This window comes from Amblyraja radiata, chromosome 5 (genome assembly GCF_010909765.2).
Source record: "Amblyraja radiata isolate CabotCenter1 chromosome 5, sAmbRad1.1.pri, whole genome shotgun sequence".
In the NCBI taxonomy this organism is placed as follows: Eukaryota; Metazoa; Chordata; class Chondrichthyes; order Rajiformes; family Rajidae; genus Amblyraja; species Amblyraja radiata.
Window position 1 is genome coordinate 109128972 of NC_045960.1, and position 24510 is coordinate 109153481.

The 24510-nt window shown below is 45.8% G+C and overlaps 1 protein-coding gene across 6 annotated transcripts in view; it reads left to right on the top strand.

Moving 5' to 3' along the window:
- Positions 1–24510, top strand: part of LOC116973674 (sine oculis binding protein homolog) — a 259428-nt gene that overhangs the window by 167500 nt on the left and 67418 nt on the right. For 4 of the 6 annotated variants that reach the window (XM_033021956.1, XM_033021954.1, XM_033021955.1 and 1 more), the window contains exon 5: positions 6747–6812. The exons of the other annotated variants lie outside the window; for them this stretch is intronic. In XM_033021956.1, the coding sequence (XP_032877847.1) occupies positions 6747–6812 (66 nt within the window). The remainder of the gene's footprint in view (positions 1–6746; positions 6813–24510) is intronic. 6 annotated transcript variants of the gene reach the window in all.

The window sequence follows — 24510 nt, forward strand, 5'->3', positions numbered from 1 at the left end:
GCTGGGCCCCAGAGAGTTGCTCCATCATTTTGAATCTTCGTAAATCTGTATCTGCAGCTCCTTGCTTCTATTTCTAGATCCCTGTATTCACCGATTCAATTGTCAAAGTTATTAAGTGTCTCCACAGCCCTAGAACAGCATTGTAACAAAGTACATAGACGAGAGAGCATATATATCTTCACGGTGAGAGGGGGAAATTTTGAAGGAGACGTGCAGGAAAATTTTGCCGAGCACACAGGAAATGACACGTACCTGGAACATTAAGGGTGGCTGAAGAGGCAGATTGTTTGTGACATTTAAGAGGTTTTTTATTTGGGCTTATGAATATGCAGGGAATGGAGGATATGGATCATGTGCAGGAAGAGGAGATTAACCTGGAGAAATGTGGAAGCAAGGAACTGCAGAAACAGGTTTACACAAAGAGACACAAAGCGCCAAAGTAACTCAGTGGGTCAGGCTGAATCTCTGGAGAACATGGACAGGTGACGTTACAGGTCAAGACTGAAATCTGAAGAAGAGTCCAGACCTGAAACGTCGCCTATCCATGTTCTCCACAGATGCTGCCTGACCCGTTGAGTTACTCCAGCACTCTGTGAAACGTCACCTATCCATGTTCCCCAGAGATGCTGCCTGACCCGCTGAGTTACTCCAGCAATTTGTCGTCTTGTTGAGTCTCATTGCCTGTACTCATTCTCACCTAGCCCACAGCTAACAATGGCCTGTTTCCTTTATCATCGTTACTTTTTTGCATATCTTTCATTCGTTGTTCCATATCTCTCTACATCACTGTCTATACCTCTCGTTCCCCTTTCCCCTGACTCTCATTCTGAAGAACCGTCTCGACCCAAAATGTCACCTATTTCTTTTCTCCAGAGAAGATATCTGACCCGCTGAGTTACTCCAGCTTTTTGTGTCCCTCTTTGGTAAATAATTTAACCTTTATGGTAAACCTGTCATAGAAACATAGAAACATAGAAAATAGCTGCAGGAGTAGGCCATTCGGCCCTTCGAGCCTGCACCGCCATTCAATATGATCATGGCTGATCATCCAACTCAGTATCCCATCCCTGCCTTCTCTCCATACCCCCTGATCCCTTTAGCCACAAGGGCCACATCTAACTCCCTCTTAAATATAGCCAATGAACTGGCCTCAACTACCTTCTGTGGCAGAGAATTCCACAGATTCACCACTCTCTGTGGAAAAAATGATTTTCTCATCTCGGTCCTAAAAGACTTCCCTCTTATCCTTAAACTGTGACCCCTAGTTCTGGACTTCCCCAACATCGGGAATAATCTTCCTGCATCTAGCCTGTCCAACCCCTTAAGAATTTTGTAAGTTTCTATAAGATCCCCCCTCAATCTTCTGAATTCTAGCTTATACAAGCCGAATCTATCCAGTCTTTCTTCATATGAAAGTCCTGCCATCCCAGGAATCAGTCTGGTGAACCTTCTCTGTACTCCCTCTATGGCAAGAATGTCTTTCCTCAGATTGGGAGACCAAAACTGTACGCAATACTCCAGGTGTGGTCTCACCAAGACCCTGTACAACTGCAGTAGAACCTCCCTGCTCTTATACTCAAATCCTTTTGCTATGAATGCTAACATACCATTTGCTTTCTTCACTGCCTGCTGCACCTGCATGCCTACTTTCAATGACTGGTGTAACATTACACCCAGGTCTCGTTGCATCTCCCCTTTTCCTAATCGGCCACTAATCAGACTAAAGATTAATCCTCGTCTTGCTATATAGGGAAATCAGTCGTTAAATTCCAAGGCTTTAAAATTCTGTCCCAACTTCCAATAAATTCTCCTGTTCGAACTTTTGTAATCTTATAAACGATTGCAGCTTTTTTACGATTATCTTTAATCGGACTTTATCTTGCACTAAACGTTATTCCCTTTAAGTGTAAGAAAAAAGTGCAAATGCTGGTTTACACCAAAGACAGATGCAAAATGCTGGAGTATCTCAGCAGGTCAGGCAGCATCTCTGGAGAGAAGAAATGGGTGACGTTTCGGGTCAAGACCCTTCTTCAGTCTGAAGAAGTGGGTCTCGACCCGAAACGTCACCCATTCCTTCTCTCCAGAGATGCTGCCTGTCCCGCTGAGTTATTCCCTTTAGATAGGCATATAATGCTGGAGTAACTCAGCGGGACAGGCAGCATCCCTTTATCTGTATCTGTACACTGTGGACGGCTCAATTGTAATCATGTATAGTCTTTCCGCTGACTGGATAGCACGCAACAAAAAAGTCTCACTGTACCTCGGTATAAATGACAATAATAAACTAAACTTAACTTCTCTGTGATTTTTAACCCTTTGAGTACTGAGTATCCTTTGCAGCTTTGTAGTTTTTGTCTTTTGCAGCATAACACTCCCCCCCGCAAAAAAACCAAATCTGTAAATATCTAAATGCTTTGAATTGGACACATGTTGGCATATATAGATTTATTTTTTTTAATTCTTGGATTAATGATACAAAGATGTTGCAATATATATATTTCCTCCTCTTATGTTGATGCTAAAATGCTACTGCAGTCCTCAAAGTGTTAAAGAGAAGGTCTATCTTGCTGTCCTTCCAGTAGAAGTTGAGGTTAGAAGTTCAGCAATCTTCCAATTTGGGTTTGAGATACATGTTAGATCATGACTTAAAAATGAGACCGTTGCAGTGCGAGTGTGGCCCAGCTTGTCCATGCCGACCTACATGCCCCATCTACACTGGTGCCATTTGTTCTCCACTGGCCCATGTCCCTCCAAACCATTTCTATCCATCTACCCATCCAAGTGTCTTTTACATGTTATTATAGCACCTATCTCCTCTGGCAGCTCGTTCCATATATTCACCACACTCTGTGTGAAAAAATTGCCCCTCAGGTTCCTATTAAATCTCCACCCCCCCCTCCCCCTCCTTCCCCGCTCCCTCTCCTTCCCCGCTCCCTCTCCCCCTCCCCCTCCACCTTAAACCTACGTCCTTTGTTTCTCGATTCTCCCACACTGGGCAATCGAGTTTACTTAGTTTCATGATTCTGCACACTTCAATGAGATCGCTCCTTATTCTCCTGCGCTCCAAGGAATAGAATCCTAGCCTGCTCAACCTCTCCCGATAGCTCAGGGTTTGAGTCCTGACAACATCTCTGATCTTTTACCCTTCCTATTCTTCTCATGATTTTATACACTCGGTTACTACGCTAGCTGGCAACCTCTGACACATTGTGGAGGCAGGGTTATGTCTTTTGTCACCCAAACTTAGTCGTATTGTCATACAGGCCCTTAGGCCCACTTGTCTATTCCGACCAAGATGACCCATCTCAGGTAGTCCCATTTGCCTGCATTTGGCCCATATCCCTTTAAACTTTTTCTATCCATGTTAAGCTGTCCAAATGTATTTTAAATATCGCACCTCCTCTGGCAACTCGTTCCATATGCCGACCATCCTCTGATTGAAAATGTTGCCCTTCAGGTTCACATTATATCTTGCACTTCTCACCTTAAAAACCCAATGTCTTTTAGACTTTCAAGTTACAGGACCTTCGGCCTACCGATTCCATGACAACCAGCGATCGCCCTGCACAGTAGCACTATCCTACACACGAGGGACAATTACTTTTTTTTTTACCAAAGCCAATTAACCTGCAAATCTCTACGTCCTTAGAATGTGGGAGGCAACCGGTGAAACCCCACGCGGTCACAGGTAGAATGTACAAACTCTGGACAATAGGTGCAGGAGTAGGCCATTCAGCCCTTCGAGCCAGCACCGCCATTCAATGTGATTATGGCTGATCATCCCCAATCAATACCCCGTTCCTGCCTTCTCCCCATATCCCCTGACTCCGCTATTTTTAAGAACCCTATCTAGATCTCTCTTGAAAGCATCCAGAGAACCGGCCTCCACCGCCCTCTGAGGCAGAGAATTCCACAGCCTCACCACTCTCTGTGAGAAAAATTGTTTCCTCGTCTCCGTTCTAAATGGCTTACTCCTTATTTTTAAACTGTGGCCCCTGGTTCTGGACTCCCCCAACATCGGGAACATATTTCCTGCCTCTAGCGTGTCCAAGCCCTTAACGATCTTATATGTTTCAATGAGATACCCTCTCATCCTTCTAAACTCCAGAGTGTATAAGCCCAGCTGCTCCATTCTCTCAGCACATGACTGTCCCGCCATCCCGGGAATTAACCTTGTAAATCTACGCTGCACTCCCTCAATGGCAAGAGTGTCCTTCCTCAAATTAGGAGGACATCTTAATCCTTTGACCTTAAACCTATGCCCCTTAATGTAACCTTCGCCCTCAGCATTTGGACTTTGCTGGCTTTGCATCAGACTCCCTTGTGATAGTGGAACTCCTCATAATAATGAAACACGGTGGACAAATTACCCATATTGTGGTGTCTCGGACGATACACTAATCTTGACTAGGATTGTCAAAATCCCTCAAAACTGATCCACTGGTAGAGTGAGTTGTGAGGATGGAATCTCGGAATTAGGAAGTCAAATGTTCTTCGTAAAAATGTTCATTAAACGTAGTTAAAGTTGCATTCTGATGTCGCCCAATTAAAGAGTCATGTGTTCTATTCTTTTGATTTTTTACAATTTATTTTTTAAAATAGGGCGGCACGCTGGCGCAGCGGGTAGAGTTGCTGCCTCACAGCGCCAGAGACGCGAGTTCGATCCTCACTACGGGTGCTGTCTGTATGGCGTTTGCACGTTCTCCCTGTGACCACGTAGGTTTTCTCCGGGAGCTCCGCTTTCCTCCCACACTCCAAAGACGTGCAGTTTGTAGGTGAATTGGCTTCTGTAAATTGTCCCTTGGATAGGGTAGGATAGTGTTAGTGTTAGTGGAGATCGCTGCTCAGAGCAGACTCGATGGGCAGAAGGGCCTGGTTCCACGCTATACCTCTAAACTAAATTAAATTAGAAAGGCTGATAATCTTTTACTTAACTTTTTAAAAATTCTTTCAAGCTTAGCGTTAATCATAACGAGAAATAGTGAAGTTGATTTTAACCCCTCGATTTCCCCCAACTTAATTCCTACTTCTGGTAACACAAGTGGGCAAACTTGTGCCTGCTCGGATAGAACGTTAGCGTCAGTCCAGCAGAGTGACACTGAGGAGATTATCAACAAACAATGACACGGTGGCACAGCGGTAGAATTGCTGCCTTGCAGCATCAGAGACCCGGGTTCCATCCTGACTTCAGGTGCTGTCTGTGTGGAGTTTGCACGTTCTCCCTGTGACCCGCGTGGGTTGTCTCAGGGAGCTCCGGTTTCCTCCCGCACTCCAATGACGTGCAGGTTTGCAGGCTGATTGGCTTCTGTGAAAATAGTAAATTGTCCCCCGTGTGTGTGATGGTGTTTAGTGTGAAGGGGATCGCAGGGGTCGGCGCGGGCCGAAGGGCCTGTTTCCACGCTGTATCTCCAAACTAATCTGAACTAAACAGGCAGACCACAGCCATCGCATTTGCTCCTGAAACTAACAGAACAGATTAGAGAACTTCAGTCAGATCCTATTAGGGCCGAAAGTGATCAGGAAATCAGGATTCCCATTGGCAGTGGTCTGTATACAAACATATAACCTGCATCATATGTACAAAATACACCATTAGATTGAAATATTTGTAAATCCCAGCAGTAGCTTTCCTTTACACTTCATAACAATAACTTTTCAATAAAATGGATATTGAGGGGAATAACCTTTATTGTTAGTAATCTGAGCTATGAACTCTATAACTGCAGCAACCAACCATTCCTTATTGAACTAGAAAATACTTTGAATGCAGGTCTGCATGGAGAAGATATTCATTCTAATTTCATAAAATCTAGGAGCAGAATTAGGCCATTCAGCCCATCAGGTCTATTCCGCCATTTAATCATGGCTGATCTATCTTTCCCTCTCAACCCCATTCTCCTGCCTTCTCCCCATAACCCCTGACACCCGTGACTTGAGGGTTCCTTCCCAGTCTACAGGGACAGCCATCATCGCCCGGCTTTATACCCAAAGGTACATCAGCCGTGCATGAGTCATACAGCATGGAAACATACATAATACATCAGGATTCCAACCTTATGTGGCAAGTTGATCCATTTGCCGATTTCAAGCAATGGAGTCATAGAGTGATACCACGTGGAAACAGGCCCTTCAACCCATCTAGCCCACAAAGACCAACATGTCCCATCTACACTAGCATCACCTGCCCGCGTTTGGCCCATATCCCTCCAAACCTGTCCTATCTATGTACCTGCCTAAATGTTTCTTAAACAGTACCTGCCTCGACTACCTCCTCTGACAGCTCGTTTCACACACCTTTGTGTGAAAAAGTTACCCATCAGATTCCTATTAGATCTTTTCCCTTTAAACTTAAACCTATATCCTCTGGTCCTCGATTCCCCGACTCTGGGCAAGAGACTCTGTGCATCTACCCGATCTGTTCCTCTCATGATTTTGTACACCTCTATAAGATCACCCCTCACCCTCCTGCGCTCCAAGGAATAGAGACCCAGCCTGCTCAACCTCTCCCTGTAACTCACACCCTTGAGTCCTGGCCACATCCTCTCTGTCCTTTCCAGCTTGACAACATCTTCCCTATAACACGGTGCCCGGAACCGAACTCAATAACCCCACTCAATGGTGCTCGGATATTTTTTGTTTTCATATTTAACAATTTTAACCAAAAAGTGAATATTATGTTTGTGAATGGTTGATGAAGTCTCTGTGCATTGACCTTGTATTTATATCATTTCATGTGGTGCGGCCAGAGTGTACCATTAACCACGGATGGTTGTCCGTTTGAAAGTAGTCCTGGCTCCCATCATGTCCAACAGGTGATATTCAATGATCACTTTGATAATATAGAAAGTACTGTTAAGTATTTAACACTGTGACTGAGCATTCGATGACCTACTTGTTAATGTGGAGAGTTAAATTGTGCAGGATGTGTATTGTTGTTGTTTTTTTTTTTTTAATGAGTCCGTAAACATCCTAGATAGACACGAAATGCTGGAGTAACTCAACGGGACAGGCAGTATCTGTGGTGACAAGGAATGGGTGACGTTTCTGGTCGAGACCCTTCTTCACACATACATTCTGTAAACATCCTTCTCTGCCCATGTTGGGATCTCTGTGCACACAAACGGTTCACTCTGGAGTCATAGTCATATGGTGAGGAAACAGGCCCACTTGCCCACACCGACCAATATGTCCCATCCACACTGCCTGCATTTGGCCCTTATTCCCCTCTAAACCTGTCCTATCCATGTACCTGTCTAATTGCTTCATAAACATTGCGATAGTCCCTGTCTCAACTACCTCCTCTGGCAGCATGTTCCATACACCCACCACCCTTTGTGTGAATAAAGTTACCCATTATGTTCCTATAAAATCTTTCCCCCTTCACCTTCAACCAACGCCCTCTGGTTCTCGATTCCCTACTGGGCAAGAGACTCTGTGTGTTTACCTGATCGATTCCCCTCATGGTCTTACACACCTCTATAAGATCATCCTCCTACTCTCCAGGACCTGCTCAACCTATCCCTATAACTCAGACCCTCGAGTCCTGGCAAGGTCCTTGTAAATCTTCTCTGTACCCTTTCCAGCTTGACAACATCTTTCCTATAACATGGTGCCCAGAACTGAACACATTATTCTAAATGCAGCTTCATACAACTGCAACATGTCCTCCCAACGTCTATACTCTGACTGATGAAGGCCAATGTGCCAAAAAGCCTTTTTGACCACCCTATCTACAAGTGACGCCACCTTCAAGGAACTATGTGCCTGCACTCCAAGATCCCTCTGCTCTGCAACACTCTCCAGAACTCGACTATTCACTGTGTCGGTCCTGCCCATGTTAGACATTCAAAAACGTAACAGCTCGCATTACTGTGAGAGTGAAGAATGATCAATGTGCTTGACGGAGCAGCAAACTCTCAGGGCTGATACCATAGCTCACAATACATTCACTGTAGTCAGCTGAGGTGCTGGGGCAGGCTGGAAAATCAGTTCAAAGATTACAGGGCTGAGGTAAAGGTCAAAGTCTGATCGTCTTTGTCTCGTGACTTCTTAACTTCAGTTTAGAGATACAGCGCGGAAACCGGTCATTCGGCCCACTAAGTCTGCGCCGACCAGCGATCCTCGCACACTAGCACTATCCTACACACTAGGGACAGTTTACAAACTTACCCAATAGAATTTGTGAAGGCAGAAGAAACTAACTGCAGATGCCGGTTTACAAAGAAAGACAAAGTGCTGGAGCAACTCAGCGGATGAGGCTGCATTTCGAGTGATAGACACCGTCATAATCTGACGCTTTTCAAGCTATAGATTTTAGAGATACAGCGTGGATACAGGCCCCACCGAGTCCGCACCGACCAGCGATCACGCCGTACGCTAGCACTGTGCTACACACTGGGGCCTATTCACAATTTTTACTGAAGCCAATTAACCTGCAAACCTGTATGTCTTTCGAATGTGGGATGAACACGGAGCACCCGGAGAAAACCCACGCAGGTCACGGACAGGACGTACAATCTCCGTACAGACAGCATCCGTAGTCAGGATCAAACCCGGGTCTCCAGCGCTGTAAAGCAGCAACTCTACCGCTGCGCCACCGTGCTGGCCGCTCTCCAATGCAAAAACGCTGACTAAGACAGTAGCTGCAGGATGGTGTAGAATATCAGGAAAGTAAGAGAATAAAAGAAAGGAAAATTTCATAAAGAAAAGTGTGCTTACTTCGTAATTTAGTTTAGCGTGGAAACAGGCCCTTCGCCCCACCGACCAGCGATCCCTGCACATTAACACTATCTACACACACTAGGGACAATTTTATACTTATACCAAAGCCAATTAACCTACTAGCCTGTACGTCTTTGGAGTGTGGGAGGAAACTGAAGATCTCGGAGAAACCCCACGCGGTCACAGGGAGAACGTACAAAAGCCGTATAGACAGCACCCGTAGTTAGGATCGGATCCGGGACCAGGGGCTCTGGCGTTGTAAGGCATCTAGTCCACCCACTGCGCCATTGTGACGCTTACTTGAGAGTTTACTGGACTGAATTGCTCCTTACAGGTTGGTGCCTTCACTCTCCTTCCTTGCCCAGCCATTGGAACTTTAGAACGTAGAACGGCACAGCACTGGAACAGGCCCTTCGGCCCACAATGTCTGTGCTGAACATGATGCCAAGACCATCGCTTATCTACCTGCACATAATCCACATCCCGACATTCCCTGCATATCCATATGTGCCAATCCAAAAGTCTCTTAAACACCAACATTGAATCTGTGTCCAACACCATCCCTGGCACCCACCACTCTCTATGCTAAAAATAAATGCACGTCTCCTTTAGTCTTTGCACCCCTCTCTTTAAAGCTACGCCCTCTTGTATTGCATGTTCCTTCCTGGTGAAAAGGCTCTGACTCTTTACCCTATCTTTAGCCAATACTGGACAGTAGTCCTACACGCATTTACAATATTTGTATACAATTTGGGTGAATTTTTCATGAATAAGGCACAAAAAGCACAGCACAGAAACACGTGTTTAGGCCCACAATATCCAGTTTTCTTTGAAAGAATGAATGAATAAATAAGTTTATGAATGAATACGTTTATTGGCCAAGTATTCACATACAAGGAATTTGCCTTGGTGCTCCGCCCTCAAGTGACAACAGTGACAGTTAAGAATGAGACATAAAACATTAAACATTAATAATAAAACGTTATCGATTAACCTCTCTCGTGAAAGTGATCTTTGTAGGGTTTTGGCAGACGACACAAAGGAACAAACACATACAAAACAGCAAGGAGCAGTGCACCGTGGCGGCCATCGTCGGCGCCAGGAGCAGCAGCTACACTGCTAGTGGCGCCAGCGGTAGGTTGGATGGTCTAGAAGGCTTTCAATACCTTGGCCTTCATCAATCAGGATATTGAGTACAGACGTTGGGATGTTATGCTATTGTTGTACAAGATGTTGGTGAGGCCACATTTGGAGTTTTGTGTTCGGTTTTCGGTCTCCGCGCTTTCGAAAGGATGTGAAGCTGGAAAGAGTGCAGAGAAGATTTACGAGGATGTTGCCGGGCCTTGAGGGCCTGAGCTATTGGGAGAGGTTGAGCAGACCAAGACTCTATTCCTTTCAGAGCAGGTGGATGAGCAGTGATGGAATAGCGGTGTATAAAATCATGAGAGGAATAGATAGGTTGAAATCATAATTTCTTTACCCAGAGTAGGGGAATCGAGAATCACAGGACATAGGTTTAAGGTGAGGGGGGGGGAAGATATAATAGGAACCTGAGGGGCGATCTTTTTATACAAAGGGTGGTGAGTTTATGGAATGAGCTGCTGGAGGAGGTAGTTGAGGCGGGTACTATCGCAACGTTTAAGAAGCATTTAGACAGGTTTAGAGGGAATGTGTTGGATGGAACTGCAGGTGCTGGTCTACACCAAGTAACTTCTGCTGGAGTAACTCAGCGGGCCAGGCAGCATCTCTGGAGAGAAGGAATAGGTGACGTCTCGGGTCGAGACCCTAGGGGTCTCCCTTAGGGTTGCAATCTAAAACAATCACCTATTCCTTTTCTCCAGAAATGCTGCCTGATACTTTCAAGAGAGAGCTAGATAGGGCTCTTAAAGATAGCGGAGTCAGGGGATATGGGGAGAAGGCAGGAACGGGGTACTGATTGGGGATGATCAGCCATGATCACATTGAATGGCGGTGCTGGCTCTAAGGGCCGAATGGCCTAATCCTGCACCTATTGTTTATTGTCTATTGATCCGCTGAGTTACTCCAGCATTTTGTGTCTATAAGGTTTAGAGGGATATGGCCCAAATGCAGGCAGGAGGGATTGGTGGAGATGGGGCATGTTGGTCAGCGTGGGGCAAGTTGGGCCGATGGGGCTTATATCCACGCTGTGTGACTCTTATGAATCTGGCTCGAATCTCCATTCCCCATCTTCGCCTCCTCCCCTCCCCCCCTCTCACTGCGTGACGTTCTGCCCTTATTTTTTTTCCGGAGCGGATAAAATCGGTGGCAGAGGGCCAGGAAATCGCCATATTTATGCACCGCAAGAAGGGGATGAGTATAATTACTGTATGTGCGTGCCATGTGCGAGCAAAGCGGCCATCCTTCCGGCTGGTGGAGAGGGACTCTACGGGGATTAGGTGAAGTGATTACAGTCACAAGCGCAAATGTCAATGCTGGGAGAACACACTAATGAGCCTGTCACTGCCGAACCTCCCCTCGCACCACTCCCAGCCTCCAAATCGTCACTCAAAATTAGTCTGCTCGGTCGGGGCTGAGGAATTGACGGGTTTTTTCTTCCCCTTAGAAAAGACAGTGTTTTTAACCTAAGAGAGACACAAAATGCTGGAGTAATTCAGCGGGACGAGCAAGAAGGAATGGGCCTCGACCCCGAAACGTCTCCCGTTCCTTATCTCCAAAGATGCTGCCCGTCCCGCTGAGTTACTCCAGCATGTTGTGTGTTTATCTTTGGTGTAAACCAGCATCTGCAGTTCCTTCCTACACACAGGGTTTTTAACATGTTCACTGCCACCCCCCCCCCTCCCCCGAGTATACTCGGGTCATGGTCGATAGAGGAAAAAACAACTTGGCGGTGAACAGGTTAAAGCAAGTGCATTGACAATGGATAAGTCTGTGCCTCAAATGTTTCACTGTAATTATATTTTAAGATGTTCTTGTGCACAGCTGTAACTTCAGTACAAGAAAGCTACACCCACAGACGATTTAAATATGCTTTGTTTAAAAAAAAATAAAGCTATCCTTGCAAACCCGCCGAGCAGCTGTTCAGGCTAACAAAACTGATTAACCCTTTGGGCTCTGAGCGTCATAGAGTCAGTCATACAGAACGGATACAAAGCCCCTTCGACCCAACTCCCCATACCATAGAAACATAGAAATTAGGTGCAGGAGTAGGCCACTCGGCCCTTCGAGCCAGAACTGCTATTCAATATGTTCAAGATTCAAGAGAGTTTATTGCCATGTGTCCCAGATAGGACAATAAAATTCTTGCTTTGCTTCAGCACAACAGAATATAGAAGGCATGAATACAGAACAGATCATATACCATTGTATAAATATATACACACATGAATAAATAAAACAGATAAAGTGCAAATAAACTGATAATGGGCTATTAATGTTCAAAGTTTTGTTTGAGTTGAGCTCAATAGCCTGATGGCTGTGGGGAAGTAGGGATTTCTGAACCTGGTCGTTGCAGTCTTCAGGCTCCTGTACCTTCTACCTGAAGGTAGCGGGGAGATCAGTGTGTGGCCAGGGTGATGTGGGTCCTTGATGATGCTGCCAGCCTTTTTGAGGCAGGGACTGCGATAGATCCCCTCGATGGAAGGGAGGTCAGAGCCGATGATGGACTAGGCAGAGTTTACTACTTTTTGTAGTCTTTTTCGCTCCTGGCTGATCACCCTAAATCAGTACCCCGTTCCTGCTTTCTCCCCATATCCCTTGATTCCGTTAGCCCTAAGACAGGGGTTCCCAACCTTTTTCGTCCCGTTTACCCCTGGCAACTTTCATAGCACATAACAATGTTAGTTCACTTAATTATGACCAACTAATGATGAACAGATACCGGTATACCAGAACCAAACACAGTCAGTCAATGAGAAAAATTATGTACAAATCCAGAATCAACAAATTTACCCCCTGGGTAAATTTACCCCAGGATCTTATAGAAACATATAAAATTATAAAAGGACTGGACAAGCTAGATGCAGGAACAATGTTCCCAATGTTGGGCGAGTCCAGTACCAGGGGCCACAGTCTTAGAATAAAGGGGAGGCCATTTAAGACTGAGGTGAGAAAAAACGTTTTCACCCAGAGAGTTGTGAATTTGTGGAATTCCCTGCCACAGAGGGCAGTGGAGGCCAAATCACTGGATGGATTTAAGAAAGAGTTAGATAGATCTCTCGGGGCTAGTGGAATCAAGGGATTTGGGGAGAAGGCAGGCACGGGTTATTGATTGGGGACGATCAGCCATGATCACAATGAATGGCGGTGCTGACTCGAAGGGCCGAATGGCCTCCTCCTGCACCTATTTTCTATGTTGGAAACTCTTTTGCCCTAAGAGCTATATCTAACTCTCTCTTGAAAACATTCAGTGAATTGGCCTCCACTGCCTTCAGTGGCAGAGAATTCCACAGATTCACAACTCTCTGGGTGAAAGAAATGTTCCTCATCTGAGCCCTAAATGGCTTACCCCTTATTCTTAAACTGTGACCCCTGGTTCTGGACTCCTCCAACATCGGGAACATTTTTCCTGCATCTAGCCTGTCCAATCCCTTAAGAATTAATTTTGTTTCTTAAGTTCCGACCAAGATGCCCCATCTGAGCTTGTTCCTTGGTCCCTCGAAACCTTTCCCATCCATGTACCTGTCCAAGTGTCTTTTAAATGCTGAAGATTGACACAGTGTGCTGGAGTAACTCAGTTCAGTTCAATTTAGTTTATTGCCACGTGTACCCAGGTACAGTGAAAAGCTTTTGTTGTGTGGTATCCAGTCAGCGGAAAGACAAAACGTGAATGCATTCGAGCCATTTACAGTGTATAGATACATGATAAGGGAAGAAATGTTACTGTAGGATTGGAGATTTAAGTGTGTGGAGCGAATGTAACATGAGTTTGTCGATCTGCTTCTGTAGCTAGCACGCAAGTGGGCACCATCTTGGAAGCTCAGCGGGTCAGGCAGCATCTCGGGATAGAAAGAATAGGTGACGTCTCAGGTCGTGATCCTTCTTCAGACTCGCTGTCGGAGAGAGGAGGAGAACTTGTTCAGAGTGGGCACACCATGAGGGCATTTCGCAGTGGAGCAGACAAAATGTGTAGGAAGGAACTGCAGATGCTGGTTTATGTCGAAGATAGACACAAAGTGCTGGAGTATCTCAGAGGTTCAGGTATCATCCCTGGAGAAAAACAATAGGTGGCGATTCGGGTCGAGACCTTGCAGCATTTTCTGTCCATCTTCAGTGTAAACCTGCATCTGCAGTTCGTTCCTACACATTTCATATTTTAAATGATGTTACAATACTGCCTGCACTACCTCCTCTGGCAGTTCGGTCCCTATTCCCCCCACCTTCTGGGTGGAAAAATTGCCCTTCTGGTTACATAGGCAATAGGTGCAGGAGTAGGCCATTCGGCCCTTCGAGCCAGCACCGCCATTCAATGTGATCATGGCTGATCAACCACAATCAGTAACCCGTTCCTGCCTTCTCCCCATATCCCTTGATTCCGCTAGCCTTCAAAGCTCTATCTAACTCTCTTTTGAATGCATCTAGTGAATTGGCCTCCACTGCCTTCTGAGGCAGAGAATTCCACAAATTCACAACTCTCTGTGTCAAATTTTTTTTCCTCATCTCCGTAAATGGCCTACCCCTTATTCTTAAACTGTGGCCCCTAGTTCTGGACTCACCCAACATCGGGAACATGTTTTCTGCCTCTAGCGTGTCCAATCCCTTAATCATTTTATATGTTTCTATAAGATCCCCTCCCATCCATCTAAATTCCAGTGAATACAAGCCCAGTTGCACCGTTTTTTCATCGTATGACAGTCCCGCCATTAACCTGGTGAACCTACACTGCACTCCCTCAATAGCAAGGATGTCCTTCCTCCAATTAGGAGACCAAAATTGCACACAGTACTCCAGGCGCGGTATCACCAGGGCCCTGTACAACTGCAGAAGGACCTCTTTGCTCCTGTATTCAAATCCTCTCTTTTTTTTTCTTTCCTTCTCACTTTCAGCCTATGTCCTCTGGTTCTTGATTCCCCAACTCTGCGAAAGAGACTCTGTGCATTCACCTTTTCTATTCCCCTCATGATCTTATACACCTTTGTAAAATCACCCTTTAGCTTCCTGTGCTCCAAGTCCTCACCTGCCCAACGTCTCCCCATAGCTCAGGCCCTCACTACCTGGCAGCATCCTTGTAAAAGGACAACATAGTGCTGGAGTAACTCAGCGGGTCACACAGCATCTCTGGAGAACATGGATAGGTGACGTTTCGTGTCTGGACCCTTCTTAGGACTGAAGAAGTGAATCACCAAAATGAAGGGGAGTCTAATTTGATTGCAAGATGGTCACCCTGCTGTAGGATGGATGTTGTTCAGCTGGAATGAGCGCAGAAAAAAGTTATGACGATTTTGAAACAAAGAACTGCAGGTGCCCCGTTAATACACAAAAGGACACAGAGTTCTGGAGAGGAAAGATTGACTAGGAAGATTTCACATCCTTCCTGCAATGGGGAATCTAGAAACAACCACTACCTTCCCTCATAATTTTATATATTTTTATCAATCTCCCCTCAATCGAAGGGCCGAATGGCCTACTCCTGCACCTATTGTCTATTGTCTAATCTCGGACGTTCCAGAGAAAACAGTTCTAAGTTTTTCCAAACTTTCCAAATAGCTAATACCTCTAATCCAGGCAGCATATTAAGTTTAATTCATGGTCTTGGTCTAGGGTTATTATGACATTGTAACATTTATCCACCTTCATTCATTTAGGCAAGCATTTCTCAGCACTTTAATAATAATAATAAATGTTATTTGTTGGGCGCCTTTCAGACATCTCAAGGACACCTTACATAGATTAACAGGAATATAAACATATAATCAGAGTAAAATAAATAATAAAGACATCACAGAGACACAAACTAAAAACAGAATTCAGTCCAAAAACAGAAAATCAAAAACACAATGTGAAGAGAGAGCAGCGGCAGCCAAAGCGCGCCAGCGTCCACTCTCCCTCCACGGCAGCCATCTTGGACAAAGACTAACAGGATTACGTAGAGACAGAAAATCATCCCCCCACAATGGTTACCACTGTGGGGGAAGGCACAATGTCCAGTCCCCAACCCGAAGTTCACCCAAAGTCAGGCCTATTGAGGCCACCGCAGTTGCCTCTACGGAGGCCCGATGTTCCTGGCCGTTCTCACCGGGTGGTCTTGCCCCGGCGTCGGGAGAGTCCTCTCAGCGGCTGGGCCACCTGGAACAGCCGCTTCCAAGCTGTAGACCGCGGCTTCCGAAGCCGACAAGGCCGCGCCGGTTTGGAGCTCCCAGGCTCCCGATGTTGAAATCGGCGCCGCCCGCTCCGCTCCGCAGCCCGGAGGTGTTGCTCTCGGCGGTCACAGCTCACCGGAGCTCCAGCGCGTCGCTCCAGAGCGGCGACCCAGGCAAGGCATCGCCCGCTCCGCTCCACGATAGCGCTCCAGCGCTGTGCCGCCACCGAGGCCGAGGTGCTGGGCGGTCCCCGCCAGGAAACGGCGCTCCAAGCCCGCTGGTAGGCCGCGAGGACGGGTCGACGGGCAGCCCGGAGAAAAAGCTGCCTCACCGACCAGGTAGGGACCTAGAAATAAAATTGCCCCCTACCCCCCACATTAAAAAGTCCATTTCTCCAAACGGACGAGACAGGACTAACTAAAAAACTTTTTAAAAAGCGAGTTTAACGGACGGCTGCTGGTTAGCAGCCGTTCCTCCAAGATGGCTCCTCCTCCTTCACTTTAGGGGGTCACAACGACACAGAAATAAGCAGAAACACTGCAAGTAGTATTTTGAAAGTTATTTTAAACTTTGCTTAGTTTAGTTTATTGTCATGTGTACCGAGGTACAGTGAAAAGCTTTTGTTGCGTGCTAACCAGTCAGCGGAAAGACAGTACACGATTACAGTCGAGCCGTCCACAGTGTACAGATACAGGATGAGGGAATAACGTTTAGTGCATCCACGGCAGATTAATGGGACAGCATGGTGGTGCAGCGGTAGAGTTGCTGCCTTACAGCACCAGAGACCCGGGTTTGATCCTGACTACGGGTGCTGTCTGTACGGAGTTCTCCTTGTGACCGCGTGGGTTTTCTCCGGGTGCTCCATTTTCCTCCCACACTCCAAAGACATGCAGGTTTGTAGGTTACTTGGCTTCAGTAAAAAAATTGTAAATTGTCCCTAGTGTGTGTAGGTTAGTGCTAGTATGCAGGGTGATCGCTGGTCGGCGCGGACTCGGTGGGCCAAAGGACCTGTTTCCGTGCTGTATCTCTAAAGTGTAAAATCTAAATGGCAGCAACTCTACCTCTGTGTCACTGTGCCGCCTAGAACGATGTGTTTGTATTATAGTTCTTGGGCTCAACTATGTGTATTATAGATCTCTGTGCTGCTTCATTTAAGGATTAAGTGATGCTAATTCCTTAACATTGTTCACTTATAACACACGCTTTTTAATGAACAGTTTGGATAGGATGATAAACTTGTAGCTATAAGAACCTGAGGATTACAAAAAATTAATTGCTAAAGTTTTGATTCTGATGTGTTTCTTACTATAATTATTATTTTATTTTGTTCCTTGTTGATGTCACGATAACATTTGTAGAAACAAGGAACTGTAGGTGCTGGTTTACCAAGGAAAGACACAGAGTGCTGGAGTAACTCAGCGGGTCAGGCAGCATCTGTGGAGTACATGGATAGGTGACGTTTCAAGTTGGGAGAAGGGTCCCGACACCAAACGTCACCTATCCATGTTCTCCACAGATGCTGCCTGACCCGCTGAGTTACTCCAGCACCCTGTGAAACGTCACCTATCCATGTTCTCCACAGATGCTGCCTGACCCGCTGAGTTACTCCAGCACTCTGTGAAACGTCACCTATCCATGTTCTCCAGAGATGCTGCCTGACCCGCTGAGTTACTCCAGCACTCTGTGTCTCACAATCACATATTGTTTGCATATATTAAACGTCTTAAGTCTGCCTTTCCTGTTTGCACCACTCTCTATTTTCCTATCCTTTCTGGGTCCGCATTTATTCTGGGCTTAGATTAGGAAAATTCTTCTTTGAGTCATAGAGTCATACAGCGTGGAAACAGGCAATTCGGCCCTACTTGCCCACACTGGCCAACATGTCCCATCTACACTAGTCCCACCAAATCCCTCCAAACCTGTCCTATCCATCAACCTGTCTAATTGTTTCTTAAACGTTGCTGTAGTCCCAGCCTCAACTCCCTCCTCTGGCAGCTTGTCCCACACACCCACCACCCTTGGTGTGAAAAAGATTACTTTTAAATCTTTTCCCCTTCACCTCAAACCTATGTCCTTTGATCATCAATTCCCCTCCTCTGTGCGTTTACCCGATCTACTCCTCTCATGATTTTACACACCTCCATAAGATCACCCCTCATCCTCCTGCGCTTCAAAGAACAGAGTCCCATACCTTCTCAACCACTCCATATGGCTCAGACCCCCTCGAGTCCTGGCGACATCCTCGTAAACCTTCTCTGTACTCTTGACAACATCTTTCCTATAACATCTTCTTGTCAATGAATATTGTGGACCTGAGGTTCCCTAGATTTTCTGAGAATGTTTCCAGGAGTTTGATTTTCTGATTAAATTTTCTTGGCAAACAAGATATCAAACACCCAACATAAAACTCATGTCAGGAAATTGTAAGAAATTCTATTTTTAAATCATAATTAACTAAATTTACTGAATTAAATGAATTAGAATTTAAAGCGAATGATAATTACTGTTTGGTAAGTTTATGTAGGTTTTGTATTATTTACGCAGAACTAATTGTAATGGAGATGTATAATTGTTATTTAAAACACAAATTGCTGGACTAAAGGGCAAGCGTGCGGCAAGCGTGACCTAACGTATTCGCTTGAGTCATACGGCCTCGCGGGGCCAGTCCCGCTTCGATCGCCGGAGCCGTATGGAGTTGTGCGGAGCTGGTCCCGACATCGCGCGGAGCTCCGAAAAACTGACACTGTCCATAAATTTCGCGCAACAACGGCCTGTCGGCCCGCAGCCGCATTGAGGCTGTACGCAGCGCCTCGATGGGCGTATGCAGCATCTCAACGTCGTACGCAGTGTCTTGATGCCGTACGCAGCGTCTTGACGGCGTACGCCAAGCGCGTGGCGTTGCGCAATGACGTCACCGCCCGGCGTGCCGTTGCGTGATGACGTAACCGCCCGATGCCGTGCGACGTCCAAATTCAGTCGGCCCGCCTCCTGCCCAGCTGATTGGTGTGTATGATGTCGGGACCAGCCCCGCACAACTCCATACGACTCCGCGGTTGGAAGTGGGACCGGCCTCGCGCGGCCGTATGCCTCAAGCCACCACGTTTGGTCGCGCTAGACGCATGCAATCGCATGCTGGTGGGACAGGCCCTTAACTCAACTGGTCAGGCAGCATCTGTGGATGACATGGATAGGCGACGTTCGGGACTCTTCGTCAGAGGATGGTGAATGTGTGGAATTTATTGACACAGGCAGCTGTGGAAGCCAAATCAATGGATATTTTGAACACAGAGATTGACAGGTTCCTGATTAGAAAGGATGTCAGGGGCGATGGGGAGAAGGCAGGAGAATGCGAATGAGAGGGAAAGATAGATCAGCCATCATGGAATGGTGGAATAAACTTGAAGGGTTGAACAGCATAATTCTGGTCCTAGACCTATGTGCCTTATAAATTAAGGCAGGTGGGCTATCACATTCAGTGGCATCATATAATGGGCGGCATGGTGGCGCAGCGGTAGAGTTGCTGCCTTACAGCGCCAGAGGCCCGGGTTCCATCCTGACTATGGGTGCTGTCTGTATGGAGTTTGTACGTTCTCCCTGTGACCGTGTGGGTTTTCGAAATGCGCCGAGTGGCCTAATTCTGCTCCTATATCTTATAAACACAAGTTTGCGACATGTAGAATGAGCAAGTCTTTTACATCATGCTTCATTTTACCTCTTAACCCAGCTTCAGTTTAAAACAAAGTGAGTCCCTCGGTCCTTGGTCTTGGAAAATCAAATATTAACCTATTAAAATTTCATCTCGCTTCTCTCAGAGATTTCTATTATGAATTCATGTATGCACATTTATAATGGGAACAGCTCATGTAAACTTGTCACAGTGTAATTAGCCTCTTCCCCCAATAGAGTCACTATAGTGCCATAATTGGCCTGAACATGCAATTATAGTTTGTCGTGTGCATGGCCTGTTTCCATGAACACATATGGACACACGTTTTACGAGGATGTTGCCAGGACTCGTGGGTATGAGCTGTAGGGAGAGAATAGTGAAAGGCCTAGATGGAGTGGATGTGGAGAGGATGTTTCCACTAGTGGGGGAGTCTAGGACCAGAGGTCACAGCCTCAGAATTAAAGGACATCCTTTTCGGAAGGAGATGAGGAGAAATTTCTTTAGTCAGAGGGTGGTGATTCTGTGGAATTCTTTGCCGCAGAAGGCTGTGGAGGCCAAGTCAGTGGATATTTTTAAGGCAGAGATAGATAGATTCTTGATCAGTACGGGTGTCAGAGGATATGGGGAAAAGGCAGGAGAATTGGGTTAGGAGGGAGAGATAGATCAGCTATGATTGAATGGCAGAGTAGATTTGATGGGCCGAATGACCTAATTCTACTATTCCTTATGACCTTGTGTATGAAAGCATGAGTGGAATAGATCGGGCAGACACACAGAGTCTTTTGCCCAAAGTAGGGGAATCGAGGACAAGGGGACATAGGTTTAAGGTGAAGGAGGTTTAAGGTGAAGAATTGTGTATGAAAGCATGCAGGTGCAGCAGGCAGTGAAGAAAGCGAATGGTATGTTAGCATTCATAGCAAAAGGATTTGAGTATAGGAGCAGGGAGGTTCTACTGCAGTTGTACAGGGTCTTGGTGAGACCACACCTGGAGAATTGCATACAGTTTTGGTCTCCTAATCTGAGGAAAGACATTCTTGCCATAGAGGGAGTACAGAGAAGGTTCACCAGACTGATTCCTTGGATGTCAGGACTTTCATATGAAGAAAGATTAGATGGACTCGGCTTGTACTCACTAGAATTTAGAAGATTGAGGGGGGATCTTATAGAAACTTACAAAATTCTTAAGTGGTTGGACAGGCTAGATGCAGGAAGATTGTTCCCGATGTTGGGGAAGTCCAGAACAAGGGGTTACAGTTTAAGGATAAGTGGGAAGTCTTTTCGGACCGAGATGAGAAAAACATTTTTCACACAGAGAGTGGTGAATCTGTGGAATTCTCTGTCACAGAAGGTGGTTGAGGCCAGTTCATTGGCTATATTTAAGAGGGAGTTAGATGTGACCCTTGTGGCTAAAGGGATCAGGGGGCATGGAGAGAAGGCAGGTACAGGATACTGAGTTGGATGATCAGCCATGATCATATTGAATGGCGGTGCAGGCTCGAAGGGCCGAATGGCCTACTCCTGAACCTATTTTCTATGTTTCTATCCCTTTAAACCTTTCCTATCTACAGTGCCCTCCATAATGTTTGGGCCAAAGACCTATCATTTATTTATTTGCCTCTGTACTCCATAATTTGAGATTTGTAATAGAAAAAAAATCACATGTGGTTAAAGTGCACGTCAGATTTTAATAAAAGCCATTTTTATACATTTTGGTTTCACCATGTAGAAATGACAGCAGTGTTTATACATAGTCACCCCCCCATTTCAGGGCACCATAATGTTTGGGACACATGGCTTCACGGTGGTTGTAATTGCTCAGGTGTGTTTAATTGCCTCCTTAATGCAGGTATAAGAGAGCTCGCAGCACCTAGTCTTTCCTCCAGTCTATCCATCACCTTTGGAAACTTTTATTGCTGTTTATCAACATGAGGACCAAAGTTGTGCCAATGAAAGTCAAAGAAGGCATTATGAGACCGAGAAACAAGAATAAAACTGTTAGAGACATCAACCAAACCTTACGCTTACCAAAATCAACTGTTTGGAACATCATTAAGAAGAAAGAGAACACGGGTGAGCCTACCAATCGCAAAGGGACTGGCAGGCCAAGGAAGACCTCCACAGCTGATGACAGAAGAATTCTCTCTATAATAAAGAAAAATCCCCAAACACCTGTCCGACAGATCAGAAACACTCTTCAGGAGTCAGGTGTGGATTTGTCAATGACCACTGTCCGCAGAAGACTCATGAACAGAAATACAGAGGCTACACTGCAAGATGCAAATCACTGGTTAGCTGCAAAAATAGGATGGCCAGGCGACAGTTTGCCAAGAAGAGAAACCACAGTTGTGGAAAAAGGTCTTGTGGACAGATGAGACGAAGATTAACATGTATCAGAGTGATGGCAAGAGCAAAGTATGGAGGAGAGAAGGAACTGCCCAAGATCCAAAGCATACCACCTCATCTGTGAAACACGGTGGTGGGGGTGTTATGGCCTGGGCATGTATGGCTGCTGAAGGTACTGGCTCACTTATCTTCATTGATGATACAACTGCTGAAGGTAGTGGCATTATGAATTCTGAAGTGTATAGACACATCCTATTTGTTCAAGTTCAAACAAATGCCTCAAAACACATTAGCCGGCGGTTCATTCTACAGAAAGACAATGATCCCAAACATACTGCTAAAGCAACAAAGGAGTTTTCAAAGCTAAAAAATGGTCAATTCTTGAGTGGCCAAGTCACCTGATCAGAACCCAATTGAGCATGTCTTTTATATGCTGAAGAGAAAACTGAAGGGGACTAGCCCCCAAAACAAGCATAAGCTAAAGATGGCTGCAATACAGGCCTGGCAGAGCATCACCAGAGAAGACACCCAGCAACTGGTGATGTCCATGAATCGCAAACTTCAAGCAGTCATTGCATGCAAGGGATATGCAACAAAATACTAAACATGACTACTTTCATTTACATGACATTGCTGTGTCCCAAACATGATGGTGCCCTGAAATGGGGGGGACTATGTATAAACACTGCTGTAATTTCTACATGATGACACCAAAATGTATAAAACCGACCTTTATTAAAATCTGACAAAGTGCACTTTGACCACATGTGAGTCCGTGCTGACCAGCGATCACCCAGGACACTGACCCACATGCGCTAGGGACATTTAAATTATTTTACCAAAGCCAATTAACCTACAAACCTGTACATCTTTGGAGGAAACCAGAACACCCCGAGAAAACCCACGTGGTCTCAGGGAGAACATACAAACTCCGTACAGACAGCAAACATGGTCTGGATCGAACTTGGGTGTCTGGCACTGTAAGGCAGCAAGTCTACTGCTGTGCCACCGTGCTGCCCCAAACTCCACCCATCTTATCAATCACCCCCCCCCCCCCCCCACCCCTTCACCTGTATCCATCTATCACTTGCCAGGCCATGTCCAACCCCTGCCTGTCTTTTACAGCTTTACCCCACCCCCCCCCCGCCACCCTTTACCGTCAGTCTGAAGAAGGGTCCTGAACTGTAATATGGGGAAAAGCAGGAACGGGATACTGATTTTGGATTATCAACCTGATCGTATTGAATGGTGGTGGTAGCTTGAAGGGCCAAATGGCTTACTCCTGCACCTATTTTCTATGTTTCTATGAAACGCCGCCTGTTTATTCCCTCTATAGATGCTGCTTGACCTGCTAAGTTCCTCCAGCACTTTGTGCTTTTCTCTAGATTCCAGCATTCTGGTGGTTTCCCCCAAACAGTACCTGTTTCTAAAGCAATTTTCCTTGTGTCATGCCAGAAGTGAATGACTAACATATGCTAATGGTGCCTATGTTAAGTACAGATTGTGGAGTGCACTGCCTGTCCTTGAATCACTCTAATTATAGAAGAAACAGACTATATAAGTTGAGACCTTTTGCCCTTTGGCTTTGAAAGCTTTTCAAAATTGGTTCTCAAGACCGCAAGACACCACGGAGAATTGTGGACGCAGCCCAGACCATCACACAAACCAACCTCCCTTCTATTGACTCCATTTATACGTCACGCTGCCCCGGCAAGGCCAGCAGCATAATCAAGGACTAGTCGCACCCTGATCACTCCTCCTTCTCTCTCCCATCAGGCAAGAGGTACAGAAGTGTGAAAACGCACACCTCCAGATTTAGGGACAGTTTCTTCCCAGCTATTATCAGGCAACTGAACCATCCTACCACAACCAGAGAGCAGTCCTGAACTACTATCTATCTCATTGGAGATGCACGGACTGTCTTTAATCAGACTTTACTGTACTTTATCTTGCACTAAATGTTATTCCCTTCATCCTGTATCTGTACACTGTGGACGGCTTGATTGTAATCATGAACAAGGGGTCACAGTTTAAGGATAAAGGGGAAATCTTTTAGGACTGAGATGAGAAAAAAAAAATTTACACAGAGAGTGGTGAATCTCTGGAATTCTCTGCCACAGAATGTAGTTGAGACCAGTTCATTGGCTATATTTAAGAGGGAGTTATATGTGGCCCTTGTGGCTAAGGGGATCAGGGGGTATGGAGAGAAGGCAGGTATGGGATACTGAGTTGGATGATCAACCATGATCATATTGAATTGCGGTGCAGGCTCGAAGGGCCGAATGGCCTACTCCTGCACCTATTTTCTATGTTTCTATGTATAGTCTTTACGCTGACTGGATAGCATTCAACTAAAAAAGCTTTTCACTGTACCTCGGTACACGTGACAATAAACTAAACTCATCTAAACACTTTACTAGAACTGAAATGGAAATGCTGCTTGGGTGTTAAAGCATTTTGGCAGCCCGTGGTTATGGCGTGAAAATTTACTTTATTAAAAAT